Below are 23,777 nucleotides of genomic sequence, written 5' to 3'. Positions count from 1 at the left end.
TTCAGAAGCTAACTCACTTTTCACCACATCTCATCTTTCCAACTCAGAATAAGTATTTTCTTCTTCTACTGAAGATACTTTCATACCAAATTTATGCTAACGACATTCGTGTTATATTATAACTTGGTACCAAAATCTACTTGTTTGTTCAAATAAATATAAATGTAAATCGGTTGTGTATTATGAAGAGTAAAAGGATGTAAAGTCTTACCTGAGCTAATGATGCCCAAATTTTTTTGAGGCAGGCCTTGAACCATGGTTCCACGATGAAGAAGGGAGTGGTAACTAACTGGTTCTGGAGCCAGAATCTCTGAACTGAAGGTTGACTTCTCTAATCAACTGAAGAAATTCAATAATATACCACTTGGGTTTTCTCTTACTTTTCAACCTGGTCATCTACCAACTACAATTATTATATGTTAGGTTGAAATAATATTCTTTATTATTTATGTAATATTCAATAAAAAAATCAAATGTGAAAGAGTTAAGTAAAGAACATTTGTTCAATTTAATTTACTATTAATATGTAATCTAATACTTAATAAAATTAAAAAAAAAAAAAACACAATGTGTAAATTAAAGAAGAAAATAAGTGTGATAATAGAACAAGGATTATAATTTATTTATATATCATTATTGATTTGTTTAAATCTATAAATCAAATATCTGTAATATGTATGAATTGACTGAAAGCTAATTAATTGAGGAGTCCAAAAATTATCAGTAGAAATAATTTAAAAAAAAACATCAGAAAAAAAAAAAACAACAACAACAACAGAAACAAAAAAAAATGGAGAGAGAGACTTATGGATGGTTACCTTTACAGAATGTTTTATAATGATAGAGTTTTGGATAATGGGTTAGCTTTACGGAATCTTTTATAAAGCCGAAAAGGATCAATAGAGAAGAAAAAAGAGTTATTGAAGAAGGAGATTATACAGTCCAGTTGGAGCACTTACATGCATGATGTGTCAGTATATGGTTGGTTGATGATGGTGATGGGTGATGGTGGGTGTCACCTCTCACACTAAAAAATAATAAAATACCCTAGTTTGGCAGCCGCCATTGCTGAACCGTGAAACCACCAAGATCAAAGATCTCTCAATTTTGTTTTTAGCTTGACTACAAGGAAATTAAAAATATAAGCACTATTATTACTATTAGGCTCCATATATAAGGCTACACATATTAGATTCCAATGCATCTATCATAGTACATGCTTTTATCTATTTGGTAGTAGTATAGTACATATTTCTATACCTCTAATTGTAGTATATACTCCTATATATATATATTTAGTGGTAGTACCTACTTCATCATTCATCAATCACGAGAAATACATAAGATATAAATTTCATTGCTTAAATGTTTATGTCTTCTGTCTAAATATAAACGTGAAAATCTTTAATTGTTTGTCACACATGGCTCAAACTAAATAACACATTACAATATTTATGATTATTAAAAGTATAAAATTTCGCTGCTAATAATTCCTCGTTCCACTAGTAAAAGTTAATAGCAACGGGATTTGTCAATAATAATTTGCTGATAATATTAGTCGCTAAAAATGAGTATTAGCAGCGGACTGACACCCCCGCTGTTAATATTGGTGTCAGACACATAAACTGATATTATTAGTAGCAACGGGCTAACAACGAGCCAATTCGCCTTTAATACTTTTTGTTTTTTTTATTACATGTTAATATTGATTAAAATTAAAATTAAAACTAAAACTAAAATAAAAAAAAATATTACTCATTTGAATAATTTAGATAACATTTACTAAAATAATCTTAAATTTAAAAATTAAGTTAGTAAATGTCTATTTTTTTAAAAAAAAAATTTAACAAAATAGACAAATATGAAAAATTAATTAATAAAAATTATAATACATTTACTACATATTATTTTTTTAAAAAATATATATAATAATTAAATTAAGTATATAATTTTTTCAGTATTACATATTAATATATTATAATAAAATCGAATAAATATATTAGATCATTAAATATATATAACATTATTTAATATATTGTATTATTAAAAATTAATATACTGTAGTAATAAAATTATATACCACAAAACAATTATAACAATATTAAATTAATACTCAAAATATGTATACATCATGCTAACAAAATTATATATACCATGATTAAAATATGTATACATACCAAAAAATTTATATATAATCATTATATATAACAAAATAGAAACTAATTTATATCATCTTAAATAAATGATATACTATACACAACAAAAATTACATGCCATACAACAAAATTTATATACTTATAAAATAATATAATATTATTAAGAAAATTGTATATACAATAAAATAATTAATATAATATTAATTAAATCATGTTAGACCATAATAGATAGATACAATTGAAATTATATTCCTAATTTCACATCTATTGTTAAACCTCTTATTTGTTTTATTTATTTTTGCTTAGTTCATTTAGTTTCAAAATTTATCTATTCGATTGCCAAATAGAAATAAGAATTCAATCGATTAGTACCTAGCTACAGTAATCGTAGCAACAATCTCACTTACTTAAGTATTACTTGTTAAAACGATATGTATAGTACTTGCGTGTTAAAAATATGGGTTATATTTTCGTTGGGTTTTTCAATTTGTATTTTTCATCGAGTTATCAAGATTTAGTTTGAGCGGATTATCGGATTGAGCGAATTATAAAAATTTATGTACTTCTTCTTATAAAGAGATCGAATGTCTCAAATTTGAATCTCTTTCCCCACAATATTAAAAAAAAAGAAAAGAATTTATATATAGATGAATTTTTGGCTTTTGGTGTATAATTTGACAAAATTATTGGAGATCCTCTATTAATTTCTTCGAAAAAGTACTGTGATTGATATTATCTGTGTTTTTTATTTTTCCTTTGACTACACCTAAATATGTATATATATAAATAATGAGAAATGAGAAATGCTATATATATATATATAAATAATGAGAAATGAGAAATGCTAATAGCAATCCTCATATATAAATATATATAGATATATATATATATATAATATAATAGATACGTTCTCAACTAAGTGCCTTCCATTCCATTTCCAGATATCCAGAGTTGTTAATTTTTTTTTATTTTATTCTTAATGTAATTTAGTATTAAATTTACATACTTTATAGACTTAATATATTATAAAAAACCGTTATATATATAACAGATCCCTAAAATGCCATTTCTTATAAAATGTCACTTCTTGCAATTAAGTTCTAAATGTCATTACGCATGCTCCTGGACCTACAAAATCGATATCTACCTAATCACCATAACAAATATGAAAATAATTATGTAGTTATAAAAATCTAATTTTAAATAATGGAATGTATAATTATAGATTTATGCATGATTAAGTTACCAAACCTTTGGATTAAAAAAAAATCATTTTTTAATTAAGAAAAAAACAATTTAACATAATATCAAACATGATGAATAATTATTTTTAGGAGTTTTTAAACCAAAAAAATAAAAAATCCTAGGATGACTTTTAGAGGCTTTATCCCGACTACATCTAAGAGCATATCTTCAATGGGCCGTTACATCTAAGAGCATATCTCCAATAAGTACATACATTATCTTCAAGAAAAATATTAAAAGGTACTCAATTTTGTAGTATTTACCACTTTCTTACGTATCAATATCATTATTAGTCTAATTATATATCGGGTCTTATATAATTTAATGCAATTACTTATAAAGAGTATCGCTAACTAATTATAAGACGACACATCTAGAATTTACTACATACTACTGGTGTCCAATAATAATATATTATTTTTTTATTTTCTCTTTGATTTATACAAGATTTGATACATTTTTTTACTAAAAATATTAGACTGTAATTGGAATATCAGAATAATCAATGAGAGAAATGAATTGATTTAAAATAGAAAATAATAGGAGACAATATTTTATTATGCTGTTTACTAAACTGTTTCACATTATTTTGTTTACATAACTAGGAATGGTAATCGGAATGCTTTAATTTGACAAAATTATCATTATTAGAACATGTAATTATTTTCTGTTTATAAATTTTTAAAGGGTATATTTATCTTTTTCATTTTTAATTAATTAAATAAAAATAAAAATAAATTAAGGAAAGTGAAAAATATTTCCTATAAAAATAGGGAGAAAACTTTTTCCTTTGTTTTTTCCTAATTTTTGTATGAGTCCTACTACTTTTTTTCTTTCCAAAATTTAATAACAATTGTATTGGAATCAACTATACCATTCATTCTCATTCACCTTTTAAGTAAATATACTATAAAAATTACCTAATTCCATATCACATAGTAAAAAGTAACTTTTTCTTTAAAAAGAAAAAGAGAGAAAATTTCATATGGCTTTATTTTATATTAAGCAACAGTTCATATAAAATTAGTCTTTTAAAAGTAGACAAATTACATATGTGGCAAGATCTAAGCTGTGATAATATGTTTAGCCATTAGGGCATTTTCAATGTAGTTACCCCATTAGTCTTACTTTCCTACATTTAACCAATTATATTTTTCTTTTGTTTTTTTTTTAATATTTAAAAATATTGAAGGCCACTATAGTGCTCATTTATGAATCATTCTACCATCTCTCCTGGCACATCACGTTTGGTGGCCCATTAAATTTTTTGGTTGTATAATTAGGAATGTTCGCGGTACGGGTGGTGCATTTTTTAACTATTTTTTCAAACTAACATGCACATACAGTTTTTCTAATGTTCTAAATTGTACTTGCACCACAAAAAATAGTGTAGTGTGGTACAGTTTTGTAGTTTAAACTATCACCAATAATTAAATTATCACAAATACAATAAAGTTTGAGCAACAATTATTAAAAATATCTTCAGAATATAAAAAAAATTAAGTTTCAATAATACAATAATTAGTGGGCTTTGGATTGGACATTTACATTTAGACCTAAATAAATATAAAAATTGATATTTTTATAATGTGCACATATTAACAATTTAAAATCGCAAACCGTATTATTTAAGAAAAATTCAAACCGCGACTGCACTGTGAAAGATTTTAAATGTATTTTTTTACGATGCGGTGCGAACAATTTAAGCGACATGAAGATGCTTATATACAACGTCCACTGCAAATGTAGTGAGAGCAACCCAACCCAATTTTGGAGACATGCATAATATTGACAGCAAGCCAAACCCAACTTAAAAGACATATGTATTATTAGTATCTAATATTTTTTTAATATTATACATATATATTTATAGAATTGTTAAAAAGTATTATTAGTATCTAATATTTTTTTAATATTATATTATTATTGGTATAATTAAATAATGAATCTAATATTGTTTAATTAAAAAAAATAAAAAATGAATAAGGAAACATAAATGTCACATATAAAACATAATGCTCTCATATATATAAATAAGTATAGCCATATATATATATGGAAAGAAAGATACGGCTAATGAAAGAGTTGTTGGGGGTTAGCAACTATTAATTTATATATTATAGATATATTATGTATATTTTTTTGACCACATTAATAATACATATATATTGCCTCGCTAATTTTTAAATCGACCTTTTTATGTACACAACTACAAATTCTACGCTTTCAAAGAAAAAAAAAACTACAAATTCTACAACAAATTACATCCCTAAATATTTATTTTATTTTGAATTGGACCCAATAAACCGTTCAAACCTCTCATTTGGTCGGTAGCGGTTTGCTTGAGTACTGAAAAAAACATATTAAAATTAACAAAAACGTAATAACTATAATAAGAAATTCCATCTTAATTCTTGGCTGTTCCTTCCACATATTTAGAAAAAAATATTGGCTATTTCAAAAAAAAAAAATTAAAGCTGTACGTGAAAATATTACTATATAATTAATATATAGAACAAATATATTAAAGAAAAAAATTATATCAATCAAATTAATTATTAGAGTATTATAATACTTGGGTATATACTTTGAGAATAATACAGAACAATTCCATATACATTGCACTTTTTTCGAACTTGTTGTGAAAATACTTAAACTGACTTGTAAATATGATTTAATAAGTTAGTCTCTTATAAGTAGTTTGGTATAAAGAAAATGACATTACAAAAAAGTATCGAATCCTTCTTATATTATTATTAACAATTAGCAATATATAATAAAGGAAACTTCAATGAAATTTGAGCATCTTCAATTGATTGCGTAGTGCGTACGTACATACGTACATAATACACGCTAAGGCTGCATATATATAAGTGGGTGGTGCCTATACCTGACCTCCTTATCTCTCTCTAACTACTTTTATGATCATATCTTATATATCTTTCCTTCAAGTAGTGATTTCAAAGTTGTATTAATTATCACTATTCTGGTTTATTACCTGATCATGTGAAGCCTTCACAAATATAGTATAGTTTAATTAGCCAAATTTATATACAGGTATATAGAAACACCAAATTAAGTTTGATTTGTTTTCTATTATTATATATGTACATGCATGTAACTATTGGCCCTTTGAATCCATTTTATATTTTATATAATGTTTTTGAAATATTTTTATATTTTTACTTTTCTTTTTAATTAATATATAATTAAACTTTGTATATAAATATTTTTATTATTCGTACCAATATTTTTTATATAGTTAAAGTTGTAATTAAATATTTATACGGAGAAATAAGGCTAGTATGGACTTGGAGTCTCAAAAGGAACAACCACTTGGATATCAGCATCCGACGACTGGTACAAAGACTCCACCACCCTCACATGACGACATGGTACGTAAGTTTATTTGTTGTTACTTTAAGTTTGACTGTATTTCATATTAAATTTTTACTTTTTTGTATTGTCATTCAAATATAAAATTATAATAAATTTGTTACGTAATATAACCATGCAAATATAATATTGCTGTAGGGGGACTCAGCGCCGAAGGAGTCAGCAGAAGACGCCGTCATTTCAGCCGAGAACAATATTGACGAGGACGACTCACATCTCCAGTTCAAAAACATTAACAACATCATAAAGGAGAAGGATGTGGGTTCTTTACTTGAGTTCGGAGGTGCACCAGGATTCGCAGAAGCTCTAGGCACCGATATCGAGAAGGGAATTCCTGAAGATGACCAACACTGTTGTTTTCGCCAATTAGCTTCCAAAACATTCAACTCAACTCCTTCAAAACCCTTCATTTTACTACGCCTATTTAGATCTTCAAACAACTATATCATGTTACTTCTTCTACTGTCTGCAATTTTCTCCATTGGGTTTGGAATTAAGGAAGAAGGCCTCAGAACAGGATGGTGTGAAGGGGTCATTCTCTTAAACGCCTTAATCATACTCCTTGTTTTTCCAATCATCCGAGACTTGTTGAATGATCTTTTTAAAGGAAAGAGAAAGCAGCTTCAAGATGATCGAGAGAAGGAAATGATGGTTGATGTCGTTAGAGGAGGAACGAGGAAGAAGATCTTTATGTCAGATATGTTGTTGGGTGATCTCGTATGCTTGGAACGAGGGCATCAGATTCCAGCCGATGGTTTGTTGGTTTCTGGTGATTACTTAGAATTAGATGGTGGCTCCAATGTTGTAGTTAATGCTTCTAACCCTTTTCTTTTTTATGGGGCAGAGGTTATTAATGGCCAAGGTAGAATGATTGTGACTGCTTTGGGAGAAAACACTGTGTGGGCTGAAATGATGAGTGTCTCATCATGTCATCATCATGATTTGGTGATCAAGAAGCAGAGTGGTCCGTTTCAAGATCAGCTTGATAAGATCAACACATGGAAACAAATAGTTGGTCTTTTGATCTCCATTTTCATTATTGTGGTGTTGTTCTTGCGCTTTGAGCTCATGACTAAACAAGAGGCCAAGTCAGGAATCACAGATATCAGGGGAAAACCAATCACTGTCGATGAGTTCAAAGATTTAGTTGAGAGGATTGTCACGAAACCAAATGGGAAGATTACTAATTCCTTAATCTCATCACTCACCATGCTCCTTGTAGGTGTGGTTGAAGGATTACCATTTTGTATAACTCTTGCTATTGCGTACTGGAGAAGAACAGGCATGACCTTTGCTCAAGAACTGTCGGCTTGTGTTGCAATGGGCTCTGTTACAGCCATATGTACAGACAGAACAGGAGGCCTAACATTGGAGCCACTCGAAGTGGACAAGTTCTTGATCGGAGAAGCTGAAATAACCGATGAATCGGTTATAGCTTCTCATGTAGGGGAAGCTATTCGAGACGGAATTAGCTCCACACTTGTTCTCCCACAAGCTTTTCGTTCTGAAACAGATGAGCCTCTGCTTTCCTGGGCCTTGTTTAGGTTCCAGTCAAAGTTGGAAGCTTTGAGGCGGCAATCATGTACTACCATTCTCCAAGTTAGGGAATTGATCGATGATGATGAGGAAAGAAAAGGTTTACTATTGATGACGACGAAGAACGATTATGGTGGTGACACTGATATGACTACGTGCATGCACTGTAAAGGTCCAGCAACAGAGATTTTGCCAAGATGTTCACGTTACTATAACAATGAAGGGATTCTAAACGATATGAATGACCATAAAAGGTTGGAATTTAATCATATTGTCGAGCAAATGGAGTCAACGCATCTTAAAGTTATTGCTTTTGCTTACAAACAAACTATTGCGACCACAACGATTGAGGAAAATGATTTGACACTTCTTGGACTAGTGAGTCTCAAGATGTCAATCCGGGAAGATATTAAAGAGGCCATTAAAGCTTGTAAGATTGCTGGTGTTAGAATCATACTCGTCTCAAAAGATGATGTGGAAACTCTTGTGGCAATTGCCCAACAGTTTGGCATCCTTGAGGATAATCCAACAGCAGAGGAGGTGATCACAGGACATGAGTTTCGTAATCTAAAAGATGATGAGGAAAGAATGAAGATGGTGGGTAGAATCTCAGTGATGGGAAACTCACTCCCTTCGGACAAGCACCTCTTAGTAAAGTTTTTAAGGAAGAATGGAGAGTCGCTAGCTGTTATCGGTATTGGAACAAATGATGTTCCGGCTCTTAAAGCTGCTAATGTTGGACTAGCCATGGGGAGTTGGAGCAACAATGTGGTCAGAGCAAGTGCAAATATCATAATGTGGGATACAAATATTAGTATTGTTCTCCCTATGTTGAGGTATGGAAGATTTATAAATAACAACATTCAGAACTACATCAAACTTGAGCTAACCATGCTTGTTTCAGGGCTTTTAATAGCAACCATCACAGTAGCATTTACTGGAAATATGCCCATAACGACCATTCAATCGTCTTGGGTGAACATGTTAGTGCCATTGCTTGGTGGGCTAGCTCTTTTGACTGAACCCCCATCAGAAAAGTTGATGGAGAAACCATCTGAACCAAATAAAGAAGCGGTTATTATAACAAAAGCCATGTTGATAAATATAATATCACAAGCTATATCCCAAGCTTCCATACTAGTTACATTCCAATTCAAAGGACAAGCTATTCTTGGCACAAATCAAAAGGTCAACAGGACTATAATATTTAATAGCTTTGTTCTTTGCCAGCTTTTTAATCAATTCAATACAAGGGAAATGGTGCTGAAGAATTTGTTCAGGGCCATGTTTTGGGTGGCTTTTGGTGTCACTTTGGTGTTGCAGTTGATTTTTATTGAGATTGCTCATCTTCTTGGTGGTAATTCAAGGTTGAATTGGGCTCAATGGTGTATATGTTTTCTAATTGGGCTGGTTCCAATGGCTATAGATTGGGCTGAAAAGTTCATACGTTTCATGATAGAGTAGCTAATTAGCTATTGACATCTTTAGGTCCGTAGCATATTATCTACATTATATATATCCTAATATCTACATTAATTTGGATTAAGAAAATTCATGTAAATATAATTAGTTATGTATAATGAAATATTTTAATGTATATAAAAATGTCTATGATACCATTCATAATCATATAATTCTAACATTTGTGTAAATCAGTGGAGGCATTAAGTACACACTGCAAAAAGATCTACATATGTATATACTAATACTAACATACAGAACATATTGCTAACTTTTCATGGAATTAAAACAAGACATTAAGGTGGCGTTTGGTTGGAGGTAATGAAATGGAATGGAATGGAAAGGAAACAATTTTTATTCTATTTTTTTGTTTGGTTGCATTTTAAAGTATTGGAATAGCATTCCAATGGAATGCTCTTTCCACCATTTTGGTGGAATGGCTATTCCATTTTAAAAAGAAAGGAATAACCATTCCAATGTAATAAGAAAAAAAAATTAATTATTTTTTTATCAATTTTTTTTATGCATTTTAAATTTTATTCCATTCTATTCCTATTCCTATTCTCATTCTCATTCCTATTCCTATATTTTCATTCTTCCCAACTAAACGCCTTACAACTTTTTCGTGCAAAAAAATTAAAATTGAAAAATAAGAGCTACAATTTTTTCATGCAAAATAAAATATAGAGTAATATACCGTGAAATTTTCTTATATTTAAATTTGTATATATTTAATTAATTATTTTACTTTTTTATTTGTCGACAAAACACTTTTAATGTTTTTGTAAAAAAAAATTGAGATGTCAGATAAGTATATAGGTGTACGCAGTGATTATTCAATTGATATTTAACGGTAATATTTAACTGATGCTTCAAATTTATTTTAAAAAAAAAATTAAGAAAATTTTTATAAAAAAATTAATATATAAAAATTAAAACATGTTCATACATGAGCTATGAGCGGAGCACACAAATAAATATATATAAATAAATTTAAAGATTCAAATTATGTAGATGTGGAGAGAGATTTAATAATGAATAGAATGAGTCAATCAAGAAGACATTTATTTTCTTTTCTAACAAAAAAAAAAAAGACATTAATAGTAAATCATAGTCAAACTTCTCAAGTCCACCTATGTTAACTCTAATCAAAGTCTTATTATTCCCTTTAAACATTTTACATCAATATTTCACAGATTCCTCGATTATTTCACATCAAAGGAATACAATAATCCTATAATTTTTAACCAAAATCACGGTAGAAAATAATGATGGAGAACCAAACAAATGCAATAATAGTATAATTTCTAAACTTTTTTGTTTTTTCCAAATCCTGCCTTGGTTAACAAAATCAATCGAAAATACAATTTTATGTTCTATAAATTACAATAAAATGAAAAAGATCACCTTGGATTAGGAAAGATAACCATATCCAGCGGCAAAGAGATAATTTGTGATGATTACAGGTACGGAGACCACCATAACCATTGCAGCTTTGTTAAAGCCTAAAAAAATATAATAATAGGACGAAGACCATAAATAGTAAGTCAAAGCAGAGCTTTTTAGTCCACCAAGCCACAATTTTGTCTTCTTTCTTTTGTCCATTCACAAATTTAAATTTCTTTTAAGTCCTCATCCAAAAATGTTGCCTCTTCACGCTTTGTAACGTTAAATAACTATATACTCCGATTTTATGAGTTTCGCTGGCTGCTTTATCTTGTAATCAATATTTATTTTTCTCTGATGATTAATAGTATTACTTTATTCTCCTTCCTTCAATTTTATTATTTGTTAAAAAAAATCTAAATCCTTTATAAATAAAATTTATATTAGTTTAACTATTTGTATTTTATAAAAAATTATTAATTAGATTTTCTGTTTATTAAATTATATTAGATTTTATATTTTTTAAAATAATACCCTAAATTTTGAGGAATATTATGTTGGCCACTAAAATTTGGATAACATAGCTAGTCTAGGGTTCCATCCTTTTAGAATTATTTGTATACACAACACAAGCAATGTAGGGATAATAATCCATGGATTATTTTTTTTTAAAAAAAAATAATTGCTTTTATAATTTAGTTAGGTGTTACAACATTTTTTTTTTGGGCAAAGTTAGTTAGGTATTACAACATAATTTCTCTGTTTTTTTTTCTTTCACATTCAAATAAGATAAAGTTTTTTTAACTTTTTTTTTTAATAAAATCACATTGCAAAACAAATAAATAAATAATAAAAAAAGAACAACAACAAAAATACTATGAGTGCTCATGAGTTATAAATTTTGTACCATTTTAATTAATCTTGTAGTGTTTTTTCCCATCAAGGAAAATACTTTCATTAAATAATCCAACTGTTGTTTTATTTTTTTTTAGATGTGTTTACAGAGATTTTTATAATAAACATTAAGTTAAAGAAAGAAAGATTAAAAAGAAAATGAGAAAAGATTTTTACATGGTTATAACATTAATGAGCCTTAATTTACAAGTCAAGCTGTTATTAAACTCTTAATTATGAAATTTACAATATGTATTTTCTGGTTTTTAGCATGGAAGAATAATGCTATATTTCTTTGATGGGTCGGACTTATCCGAACCCATTAAGATTATTTGAGTGTAAAAGTCTACTAATTGAGTAAATACAACTTTTTATTAATATAATTTGAGTCATTTGGTCAAGTAGGTGATGCTTAAGTTGAGTTGAGCTGCCGGTTGTACTGTTAATAGTGATAGGTGAAATGTGAGTCGTTATTAGGAGAAAGGAATATCAAAATAGTGGGTGTCCACCCAAAAAGATAATTTTTGTATTATTGTGCATCTTTCCAATGTCTAACACAGGAGATAAGTTGCTAAATTTTTTAAGGATCGTGTCATAGAAGTGCTACATAGACAACCTCAATTCGGGATACTAACTAATCCCGCACGACCCTGGGAGTATCTTTCTTGAGTTCACAGTTTTTGACTACTAAGGTGGCATTTAATTGGAAGTAATGAAAATATAAGAATAGGAATGTAAATAGGAATAAGAATAGGAATGGAATGGAATAAAATTTAAAATGCATAAAACAATTGATAAAAAAAATCATTAAATTTTTTCTCTTGTTACATTAGAATGGTTTTTCCTTCCTTTTTAAAATGGAATAGTCATTCTACTAAAATGGTAGAAAGAGTATTCCATTAGAATGTCATTCCAATACTTTAAAATACAACCAAACAAAGGAATGGAATGAAAATTGTTTCCTTTCCATCTCATTACCTCCAACCAAACGCCACCTAAGTGTAGAATTAGTATTCGTGACCCATTGTCTAGAATCATCACTGATACGGGAACTGAATTGTCTGTTCGAATATATTCTGTCCTCCATAGATGGGTTGAGTAACTTATTTTCATATGGCCAGTAAAAGGGTTTGGTTTCCGTAATGGGCATCTGTGAAGGTCCACGTGTCATGGAATCACGAATAACAAAATGGATCAACTTAGAAAAAAAAAAGGGATAATCTCACAAATACACAAAAACAACAAAAAAATTACAAAATACGATTTTACGAAATTTTAAATATTTTTACGGTTTTTTTTATTTTATTTACAGAAAATACGGTCTTTTTATGTTGTTATCTTATTGATTTGTTGTTGATTTTTTGTTATATGTATGTTATTTTCATGTACTTTTATGTAATTTTCCTGTTGTTTTCATGTTATTTTTATGAAAAAACGTAAAAATATATATAAAAAAAAATTCTTTAAACGTAAAAATGTATTTTTTTTTATAAAAATAGTGTCTTGTGTAATTATTCCAAAAAAAATCTATCTAAATACAATTAAGTAAAAATTAGTAATATATATACTAATTAACAACTAATAAGTGTACGCAGTAGTTAACAAAAATTTAATGTTGTAAATACACGTCGTGAAATCGGTACGAGCCTGATTGTTAAAATATAGGGACAAGCACGACATGACATAATATATATACTACAAATCGTCACAACATGACACAAAAAATATAGATCTAAGCAAGATACGTAACGATAAGTTCGTAAGACATATCGTTTACGTTAGCACGAGTATTCTAGCCCGAAAATACAATATTAAAAACCTTATAATTTGGTTATAGTGATAAAATAATGATTTGAGCATTTATTAGTTTATATTTAAAATTTAATAATTCTAATAATTTTTTAATATTGTTGAAAAGTTATATAGAAATAATTGAAGTTTTTTTAATGCAAAAATAATTAAAATTATAAAAAGGACATGTTTTATGTTTTAATAATTATCTTATTATTGTAAAAATAAAATATGAAAAGATAGTAGAGCATAAATTTGAACGGATACAAAAAAACAGATTGCCCCGAATAAAGAACAATACTTGTATTTTTTAAGGCAACGACACATTTGAGGGAAATTTTTTAAAAATATTATTCTTTTATATTTTGTTTATAATTTTACGATCTAAAATTTTTAATTACAGAAATATGCTTTTAAAATTTTAAAATTACAAAAATAAACTTTATTCGGCAAAAGATAAAAAAAAAACTAAAAAATAACGAGAAATCAACCTCACAACAGCTATTAACTAACCTCACGACAACTATAAATTTACTATAAGACAACTAGAAAAATAATCTCATGACAACTATAATACAACTAAAAAACGGTTTATTATTTTTACTGAAGATGCATTTTTGTAAATAAAAAAGTTTAAATAGTAAAAATGAAAAAAAAATTATTTTAATGTATTTTGTAATTTTTTTTTATAATTTTTAGTCAATTATGTAAATTTTTGATTTTTTTATAGTTTAGTATAATACGGATTATTTATGACATGATTTACAACACTAGCTAATATAAGTGTTCACTGTTCATCAAACTACCTACACTGTACAAAAAATACAATTTCAAACCCTTCACGGTGCAGTTGCAATTTGTATATTTATGCCAAACTGTACCGTGCGGTTTACGGTTGAATTTAATAATTGCTAGTTAAATCGCATCGTACAATATTGTTAGAAAAATGCTAATTTCTTAAATATAATTTTAATTTTATTATATATGAATATTTCATCTATTTATATATAAAAGCTCAACCCACTGTATTTTGCTGAACACTTTTAGTGTTACATACATTTGGTGTTTTGTTATTTTTTTTTCTTTCTTTTGAACAGTTGTTTTGTTATTTGATTAAAGATAACATTCAAAGATTTGAAACATAAATATATCATCTTCATTTAGTAAAGCATTTCTCACACATATATATATATATAACAATGTATTCTTGACATATATATCGTTGTCCGTGTGGAGTAATGTACGTATTTATATTTAGCCTATATATTCTGGTGTAATTTTAATTGGTTTCAGTGTTATATACTTGTATGTAGTAGCCTTTTTATTTTGTATATGAAAAATCCATCTTCGAGTTATTTACTCTATTCTAGTCAGTCTTATCTATATAATTATTATATGCTATACAATGATGCGTCAACAACTGATTGTAATACTAGAATTAATTTGACTACTGCAACAAAAATGAATTTTAATTTAATATATATTAGTTATTCTTTCTTTTTAACTACTATTAAGAATTGAATTATTTTGTGATAGAGTAAACTGCTCATGTATTATACTGTATTTATTGTAGTTATTTGATTTTTGTGGTTTGAGATCTTGTAGTGCCATTGTAATTTAGAAAATTACACAATTACAAAAAGTGTATGCACAATTTAAGTTAAAAAAAGAGCTAAAAACTACACCGTCCCCATTGCGAATACCCATATTCCTTACTAGCTAAAGTGAATGCTTCCATAACATGGCAAGAACCAGCAGTAAAAGGATGAGAGGCACATGACTTATAAAGGCAAGACGTACACACCAGCAATGTAGCATCACTCTCAACCCTATTTCCAACTTGAAATCCAGCCAAGAAGCTATCACCTCACCAGCCCCATCCTTAAAATCATTCCTACACCATCCTCATCAATCACACCTCCCAACCTACCTCTTCTACAATTTGAATCTAGTGGGTTTTTAAAAGGCCAACAAAGGGGCATCTATCTATATTTTTCACTAAAGTTAAATTTGTATCAGAAAAATAAGTGTTGAGGGTAAGTGTTTTTTTTTTTTTTTGAAAGAGGGTAAGTGTTTTCAATTTTAGTAAGTTATAAGAAAAAAAAAATTGTCATTATTTTATTAAAAATATATATTATTTTTAAAATAAAAATAAAATGTACAGTTTTAAATAGAATTTTTTTTTTTTGAGTCTTGAGTCGGGTGGGTCTTAGGGTCAGCCAATTTTAATTTGTTTCTGTTTTTTCAATGAAATCAAAAGGAGAAAGACCAAGCATGCATATATATCACATTTTCACTACTATACTCTATATACTTTATAGTTAATATGTAATTGGTGTATAGTTTAATATGAATCTTATATATTTTAACTTTATAAATTAATAATGTAAAAATTGCTAACCAATTACATTTTAAGATGTTGTTAGAATTTTTAATTGAAGTGCCAAATAATAATAATTGGAGAGGAATATGGATTTAAAAGACCCAAGAATCGGATTAGAATTAATTCCAAAAATAGAAGACGACTTATTAATTGTGACGTTGTTTTGAGCAATTTTGAGAGGAAGAACGTCATGATATGAGAGATTCTCAGAGGTGATGGCTTCTGCTCTCGATCATATCATGGTAGAAGCTATGGCCATCCTTGATAGTTTGAAAGTTGAAACTTTGCATCAGTCTTATTTGTGATTATTGAGTCTAATTGCATCAATGTTATTAATGTTCCAAATAGTGAGTTAGTAAATAATTCTTATCTAAGCTGCATGATTACTGATTAGAGATATATTGTCCTTTTGTAACAATTCATCCACTCAGTTTTTTTTTTCTTTTTACTGTTTCAAAACTGTTAATAGTGTCGCTCATTCATTAACAAAACTTACTCTTTTTTTGAATAATCATTATATTTAGTAATCTCGCTACCTGATTATTAATATGATATTGTTTTCTATCTTGAAGTTTTTCCTATTAAATTTACTCAAAAAATTTTAATAAAAATAAAAAATCCAATTGTACGAAGAAAAAAAAACAGCAAAGCAGAAGACATTTACTAAAATTTTATGTCGATAAATATATATAGTTTTGAAAATATATATATATCTTAAATACATGATACAAAGTTATATTCAATTGTACTTTCGGAAAGTCAATATTGTGGCTTATTTATTGGTCAATTATGCTTTGAAAAATAAAATTAGTGCTATATAGATTAGTGTATTACCCTATTATGCTGGTCATATAATTGACCTTAATTTATCATTTCCTTGTAATCGTTGAGTTGTTGAATGAATTCCAATACTCAAAAAAAAAACAAAAAAAAATACATGATACAATGGGATTTCAAAAAAAAAATACATGATACAATATTTTTTAATTAGGATATTATTGTAGGATGAGAAGCTAGCAAATAGAAGGAAACGACATGTAGTTTCCGCTTTTTCTAAATAGATAGCGACAAAAATAGTGGTTATCATTCTATTGATTACTGCACCTGATATAATGCACTAATCATCCTCAAGTACAAAAGCAACCTGTTAAGTAATATGTATAATTATATTTATAAGTTGTGTTTTTGAATAGTTAATTAAATGTGGAATCACAAAGCACAGCTTATATAAATTATATTATATATAATTATATCTTCCGATGGAAAACAGTTAGCTAGGTTTTTTAAAAGGGATTTGATTTGAATACTTTAATTCAATCTATTTCGATCATCACTATGATTAATGAGAGGACATGAACAGTACTAGGTCATTTTTCAAACATGCATGGTAATCGTTGCCCCATTTAATATATTAATGTTTTATAATTAAATAAATAAATTCTCATAGGTCTATAGGAGCTAGCATAAGAAGAATTGTATAAGATAATATAGACTTTAAACATTCTTTTACATGTGCCCAATGCAAATGGATATGATAGAAAAAACTATACTAAATGCACGCCTGGTCCAACCAAGTCTTCTTTTTCAATTTTTGGGCTTCGAAAATCGAAAATTTGACACTCTTTTTTGCTTTGCTGCATAAAGAAGCATCTAATCATCCCCAATGGCTAGCATCTGCAGCTTTCATTTGTGCATGCCATTCCCATCCAAAAACTCCAAGACAAAAATGATATCTAGTGTGTGTGTGTGTGTTGGGACGTTTGTCTTTGTCACACATTATTGTTCAATCAAAGCTAAAATTAACAAACAGTTGCCCCTTTCCCTCTCCTAAAGATTATTATTCCTTTCTTTCTATCTAGCCTTTGTCTTTTTTTGCACTAATACTCACCGGCCCCCACATTCTCATATGATCTCTTTCCTATTTCCAAAGCTAATTACCATAACCAAAAGCTAAAAAGAGCTTTTGGGGACAAATACTGACAGGGCATTGCCCAACCCAACCCACCTTTTATTCCTCCAACTGCTTCCTTCCATGTACTACTTTCAACATTCTTCTTGGACTCTTCTCCCAACCCTTTTGCTCCCTTTACTTATAATGCTTTCCTCACTTAACTCTTCTTAATAAGATTTGGCCTCCTAACCTTTTCTCTTTGGATTATTCAGCTTAGTTGCCGATTCCCATTCTTTCTCATCAAACAATTATAATTTTTGTTTATATATAAAACCAAATCAGACAATCTTAACCGAACAAAAACTTCCCTATATATAATAAGTACATGCATGTAGAGCTTATAAAGCTAAACCATTTATGATATATTTCAAAACTTCCTTATAAGAGTTCTCGCCCACCTAGCTAGCCAACTTATTAGTTTTGAATAGAGCTATATATATAGATAGACTAAGTTTCATAATTTATTAAACAGTGATTATGGGAATGGAAAGCCACGAATACCCTTCTCAAGTGGTTCATTCCTCCATTGCTCTTCTTCAAGAGCGATTCAGAGAGTTACAGAGAGTGAAAGAAATGAGAGAAGAAAAAGAGCTTCTCAGATTGCTTTCCGAACCCAACAACAACAATACTAGTTATATTAATAAACAGTTCAATTTGATGAAAAGCCTTACACCTGATCAGTACTACTACGAGCCAGCCAAGTTGATTTTTCAACCTGATTTGGTGCCTCATCACCAAACAACACCACTACCAAAGCCCCAAGTTTCTCTCTCGTTGTGGCCAACGTTTCAGACCAGCTTTCATGAGGAACAGTATTACTATGTTAATACCAATGAGATGAGTCCTGATCTGTTGATGAAATCATCATCATGGCCCATCATAGTCAACTCCCCATCTTTTCAATCTTCTATGAATGATTCTGTTGATCATGAGCCTGATGTTGATACCTCTCTTCATCTGTAAAACAAATATTATTTAGTTACATACACTAGCTATATAATGCTTTTCTTTCTCTTTTGTTTTTTTGTTCCCTGGTAATGTAGTGGTTAACCCCATATTATCAATTCCATACATGAAGCTATATATCCTTGATAATTAATAAGTGTATCCCTTATTGCTATATATAATATTACTAACAAATTACTTCAGATCAAATGCTTGTTTTTCAAGTATTTGTATAATTAATCCAGAGATATCTGAAGCATGTCATGACTCATGCATACTCAAAATCAAAGAGTACACAATATCCTTCTTTCTTCTTTATGACCTACGTACTCATGATTCAATTACACCTTTTTAGAATCATAAGCAGGGCCGGCCCTGAAAATATATGGGCCCAAGATAAATTAAAAGAGTGTTATGGGATTTGAACCCATGACCTTAGACTTTATGTCATCCACCTCAACCAACCAAGCTATAAATATTTATTGTTTATAATACACTTAAATTTTACTTAAATAAAAGCCTAATAATTTTTTTTATTTTTTTTATTTCGGGCCCCCGGAAAGTGTGGGCCCTAGGCACGGGCCTAGCCCGCCTATGCCTAGGGCCGGCCCTGATCATAAGCATTTTTCTCCCATTACTTAGACATATATAATATATATGAATAATAATATATGGCACCTGTAGTGAGAAAATGTTTATAATTATGAACTAAATTAGACGCATTAGAGAAATATAATAGGATATTTTTTTAGGGAAATAATAGGATATTAATTACTTGAAGTGCTGAGGTGCAATGTGACTGAATGTCTTGAAATCTTGAATTAAAGAGCAAAAACCAGAAATGGCAACAGTTCTTTATTCAATATAATTACAATTCGACTAGGGAAATTGCATGCATGCATGAATGATTCAAGCCATTAATCTTTACTTTCTTGAAGAAAATAAATGTGAAGAATGTTAAACTTATATTTACATGATGATGCAAATTTCAATATCTTAGGTTTAATTAATTTGCACTAACGAAATGTAACATGCACACATGTGGGTGCTTCCATATTTTGCACAAAATTTATCCTTTCAAGAAATTTGGAGCCTTAATTACATTTGACTTTCCGAACATGTAGAGGTTTTATTACAATTAATTGACTTCACTTGTTTCTTATCTTTAATTTATGGATTTTTCCTTGATTTGGTCGGGTTCTTGTTTGCTGTATATATAATTTCCCTAGTTTTGTACCGGCCTTAGTACGTATGATTAATGCATAGTATAGTTTCACGTGGGCACACAATAGAATAATTAAGACAGAAGAGAGATCAAAAGAATCCTTCAGTTCACTTTGCCTCTGTTTTCTTTCCAAGCATGTTACAACGGAACAACTCTAATAATCACATTAATTATCATTTTTCAATGAATTTTCATATCCTCATAACTTTGTAGTTTATATTCCAAATCATGAATGAATACGGTAAATATATATAAATTAATTAAAATATCGGTTAAGCTGCTACTAATTTTAATAAAAGGAAACAAATTTGAGATTTTGTTTGTGTACATTAATGAGGTATTTAAATTTGGCATCTTAGACAAAGTTCCAAAAGTGAGTCAAAATTTTGCCTTATGATTTAAGTAACGTATAAAAATTAGCTGGAGCCTCATCTTTTATTTATAAAGCACAAAACTTGTCCTTGAATTTTGCGTCATCACAATATTACAAAGTTGGCTAATTGTCGGTGCTGAACTCTGAATTTGGAAATAGTTGATTCTTGATTGAAATCTAGAACTCTCTGAAGATCAATGTCATCCGCTTTGCTAAGGATTGTACTACTAGCTTTGCTCATTTTCACATTATCCCCTCAAAGATCAGGTAAACTCATCAAGATATAGTTTAATATCAAATCTTTACTTCTTACATAAATATCTGGTACTTTTGACACTCACACAAATGCACTATTGTACTTTCTTAAATGTGAAATAAATCTTTGTTTGGGTGATGAAAACGAAAGATGGGCAGCCGGGGATGGAGTTGGTGGAATGGTGCATAGCAGATCCACAGACCCCAGATGATGAGTTACAAAAGGCTATTGATTGGGCTTGCAATCAGGGTGGTGCTGATTGCAGTAAAATACAAGCAAATCAACCATGTTACTTACCCAACACTGTCAAGGACCATGCCTCTTATGTATTCAACGACTATTATCAGAAGTTTAAGCACCAAAGAGGAACTTGTTACTTCAGGGCTGCCGCCATGGTTACTTCTCTTGATCCAAGTAAGTCATTATTAATTCACAGTTTGTTAACCTATCCAATACATTTAATAAATTAATATTGTGCAAATAGTATCTATCCCCTATATATGATCAGAGAAAAATGCACCCTGTATTTCACTACACAAGGTAGAAATAAATTCGCAACCTAATATGTTTGACATTATAATGACGATTCCAAGTGGTTGATTTAAAATTTTCTTAGGTATCAAATCAATTTAAGATTGGAAAATTTTGTTAAGATTTTTTGTTTTTTTTTCTTCACCTTTCTGTGGCAGGTCATGGTTCTTGCAAGTTTGACTATGTTCCTTAACAAAGCGGAGGATGACTGTGAATTATAGAATTATAAACAAAATCTGTACTCTTGGTGTTCTTTTTGTTGATTTTGGAGTGCAATTTTCTGTTTTCATGATTTTTTTTCTCTTTTTCATATTGTTTTTGCTACTTGTAATTGTAATTGCTGAAAATGAAATTCCCTTTGGACTCAATAGTCCAAGTTTACTCAATTTATAATGATGGGCCTCCGTTTATCAGTCCTGTGAAGTATCTGACCCATTTTCAATTGCAACAATGAGCCTTTCATCACAAATCTCAGTTTTACGCAATTTAACACCATTCCGTATTGGAGAAAATATTGTTGTATGTTATATTTATAATTTTACGACTTCAAAATTTTATTTACAAAAAACTCTTATAAAATTTTAAAATTATAAAAATATTTTCAAAAAATAGAAAACAAATAAAACTAGATAACAACTATCAATTAACTATAAATAAACTATAAAACAATCAAAAATGGTTTATTATTTTTACCGAAGACTAACGATAAAGCTTGGGAATTTTTTTTTTTTTTTTGGGATTTATTTTATTATTCAATTGGTTATAATTGTTCAATTATTTTATTCTTTTTGTCACCATTTTGATATGCATTTCGGTATGATATGATGTTATGTTAGGTGTTTTATGTTTAGGGAAAAAAACAGAAAAATACAAAAAAGGAAAAAAAATTACAAAAATACTTTGGGCCGGCCCATTAAACATTTATACAGTCCACATATAAATATTTACAAAAATACCACATGCACTAAGTCTTCAGCTGTACAGAGCGAACCATGAAGGTGAAAATACCGCGATCGTTTCAAAACTGGAAAAACAACCAAAATGAAACCAAAACGATAAAAATATAACTATTAATTCTGGCGAAATAAACTGGAAAAGAAGACCTGCAATGATCTAAATAGAAAATGACGAAAAAAATCAAAAAAACTGTATGATGTGAAAATTTAAAAAAAAACCTCATGAATAATACATGTACGTTATATACAGTTGCATTTTGATTGATTACTGGTTTCCAATATAAATATATTTTTTTAGAAACACAATAAGAAGAGTAAATTCGAATTAAGGTACAACCAGTTACGTATAAGTCTGTTTATTTTTTGTTTTGGTTGCCTTATAGTTGCATTATCGTTTTATTACAGTTTATATATTATGCATAAATTTAATTTGACGGGGACCAAAAAATAGTAGTTATAATGAAATAGTTGCATATTAGTTTTATAATGAAATAACATATGCAAGTAGCAAAACTATAATAAAACTACTAAACAACTGTATACAAACTAAAATACAGGAAAACTCTTTGAACATCAACATCCATGATAAATCTCATTGTTACCCATTGATGATATAAAAATGGACAAGAAACAACTAGACAAAAAACATATTTAAAAAAAATACGTACATAAGGTGTTTACACTATTAAAAAACTATTAAAAACTATTAAAAAATGAGAAATAATTAAATGAAGAAACTGAAATGAAAAACAATAAAACATCTGAAAAAACAAAAACAGAAAAAAAAAAACAGAAATTAAGACTAAACAAACGAAAATGAAAAACTCATAAAAAGAACAAATAAATTAAACTAAAAAATAAAAGCCCTAAAAAACTAAACAAAACTAAAAGAAATGTTAAAATGAAAAACCTAAAATAGTAAAATCGATAAACACAAAACACAATAATGTCAAATACGAAAAAAATTTCAAAAAGGGGGGAAACGAAAAAGAAACCGAAAACAAACCTGAGATCGAAGACCAGCTCCATCTTAATCATTTTTTGAGCATCATCTTGATGAATTTTTTCCTGAGCATCATCTTAATCATTACAGTTATGGGATTCGGTAATGGGAGTTGAAAAAAAATTAAAGAACAAAAAGAAGAGGGAAATCGAGTTGGGATTGTGGAGGGGGAAGTGTTTAGCTATGGAGGTTAATATTTAAAAAAAAAAAAACTGAAAAAGAAATGAAAAATAAAAAGAAAAAGGAAGAGAAAAAAAAAAGAGAGAAATGATATATAGAAAGATTGATG

General features: G+C 28.7%; 3 protein-coding genes across 3 annotated transcripts; all 3 read left to right on the top strand.

The window, feature by feature from the left end:
• Positions 1-6,706: 6,706 nt before the first annotated feature.
• Positions 6,707-9,797, top strand: LOC133034735 (calcium-transporting ATPase 12, plasma membrane-type-like). Its single transcript, XM_061110087.1, has 2 exons — positions 6,707-6,796; positions 6,936-9,797. Exons 1-2 carry the CDS (start codon positions 6,707-6,709, stop codon positions 9,795-9,797), a joined length of 2,952 nt encoding a protein of 983 aa, XP_060966070.1.
• Positions 9,798-18,160: 8,363 nt separating this feature from the next.
• On the top strand, positions 18,161-19,347 carry LOC115706915 (uncharacterized). The gene has a single exon (XM_030634687.2). The coding sequence runs from the start codon at positions 18,677-18,679 to the stop codon at positions 19,160-19,162; it is 486 nt and encodes a 161-aa protein (XP_030490547.2). The 5' UTR covers positions 18,161-18,676; the 3' UTR covers positions 19,163-19,347.
• Positions 19,348-20,695: 1,348 nt separating this feature from the next.
• Positions 20,696-21,915, top strand: LOC115706400 (PLASMODESMATA CALLOSE-BINDING PROTEIN 5). Its single transcript, XM_030634040.2, has 3 exons — positions 20,696-21,009; positions 21,149-21,412; positions 21,688-21,915. The coding sequence occupies exons 1-3, from the start codon at positions 20,940-20,942 to the stop codon at positions 21,720-21,722; spliced, it is 369 nt and encodes a 122-aa protein (XP_030489900.2). The 5' UTR covers positions 20,696-20,939; the 3' UTR covers positions 21,723-21,915.
• Positions 21,916-23,777: the final 1,862 nt, after the last annotated feature.

Source organism: Cannabis sativa, chromosome 1 (genome assembly GCF_029168945.1).
Source record: "Cannabis sativa cultivar Pink pepper isolate KNU-18-1 chromosome 1, ASM2916894v1, whole genome shotgun sequence".
Lineage (NCBI taxonomy): Eukaryota > Viridiplantae > Streptophyta > Magnoliopsida > Rosales > Cannabaceae > Cannabis > Cannabis sativa.
The sequence above is the reverse complement of the archived record's forward strand: the minus strand, read 5'-3'. Positions and strand labels throughout refer to the sequence as shown.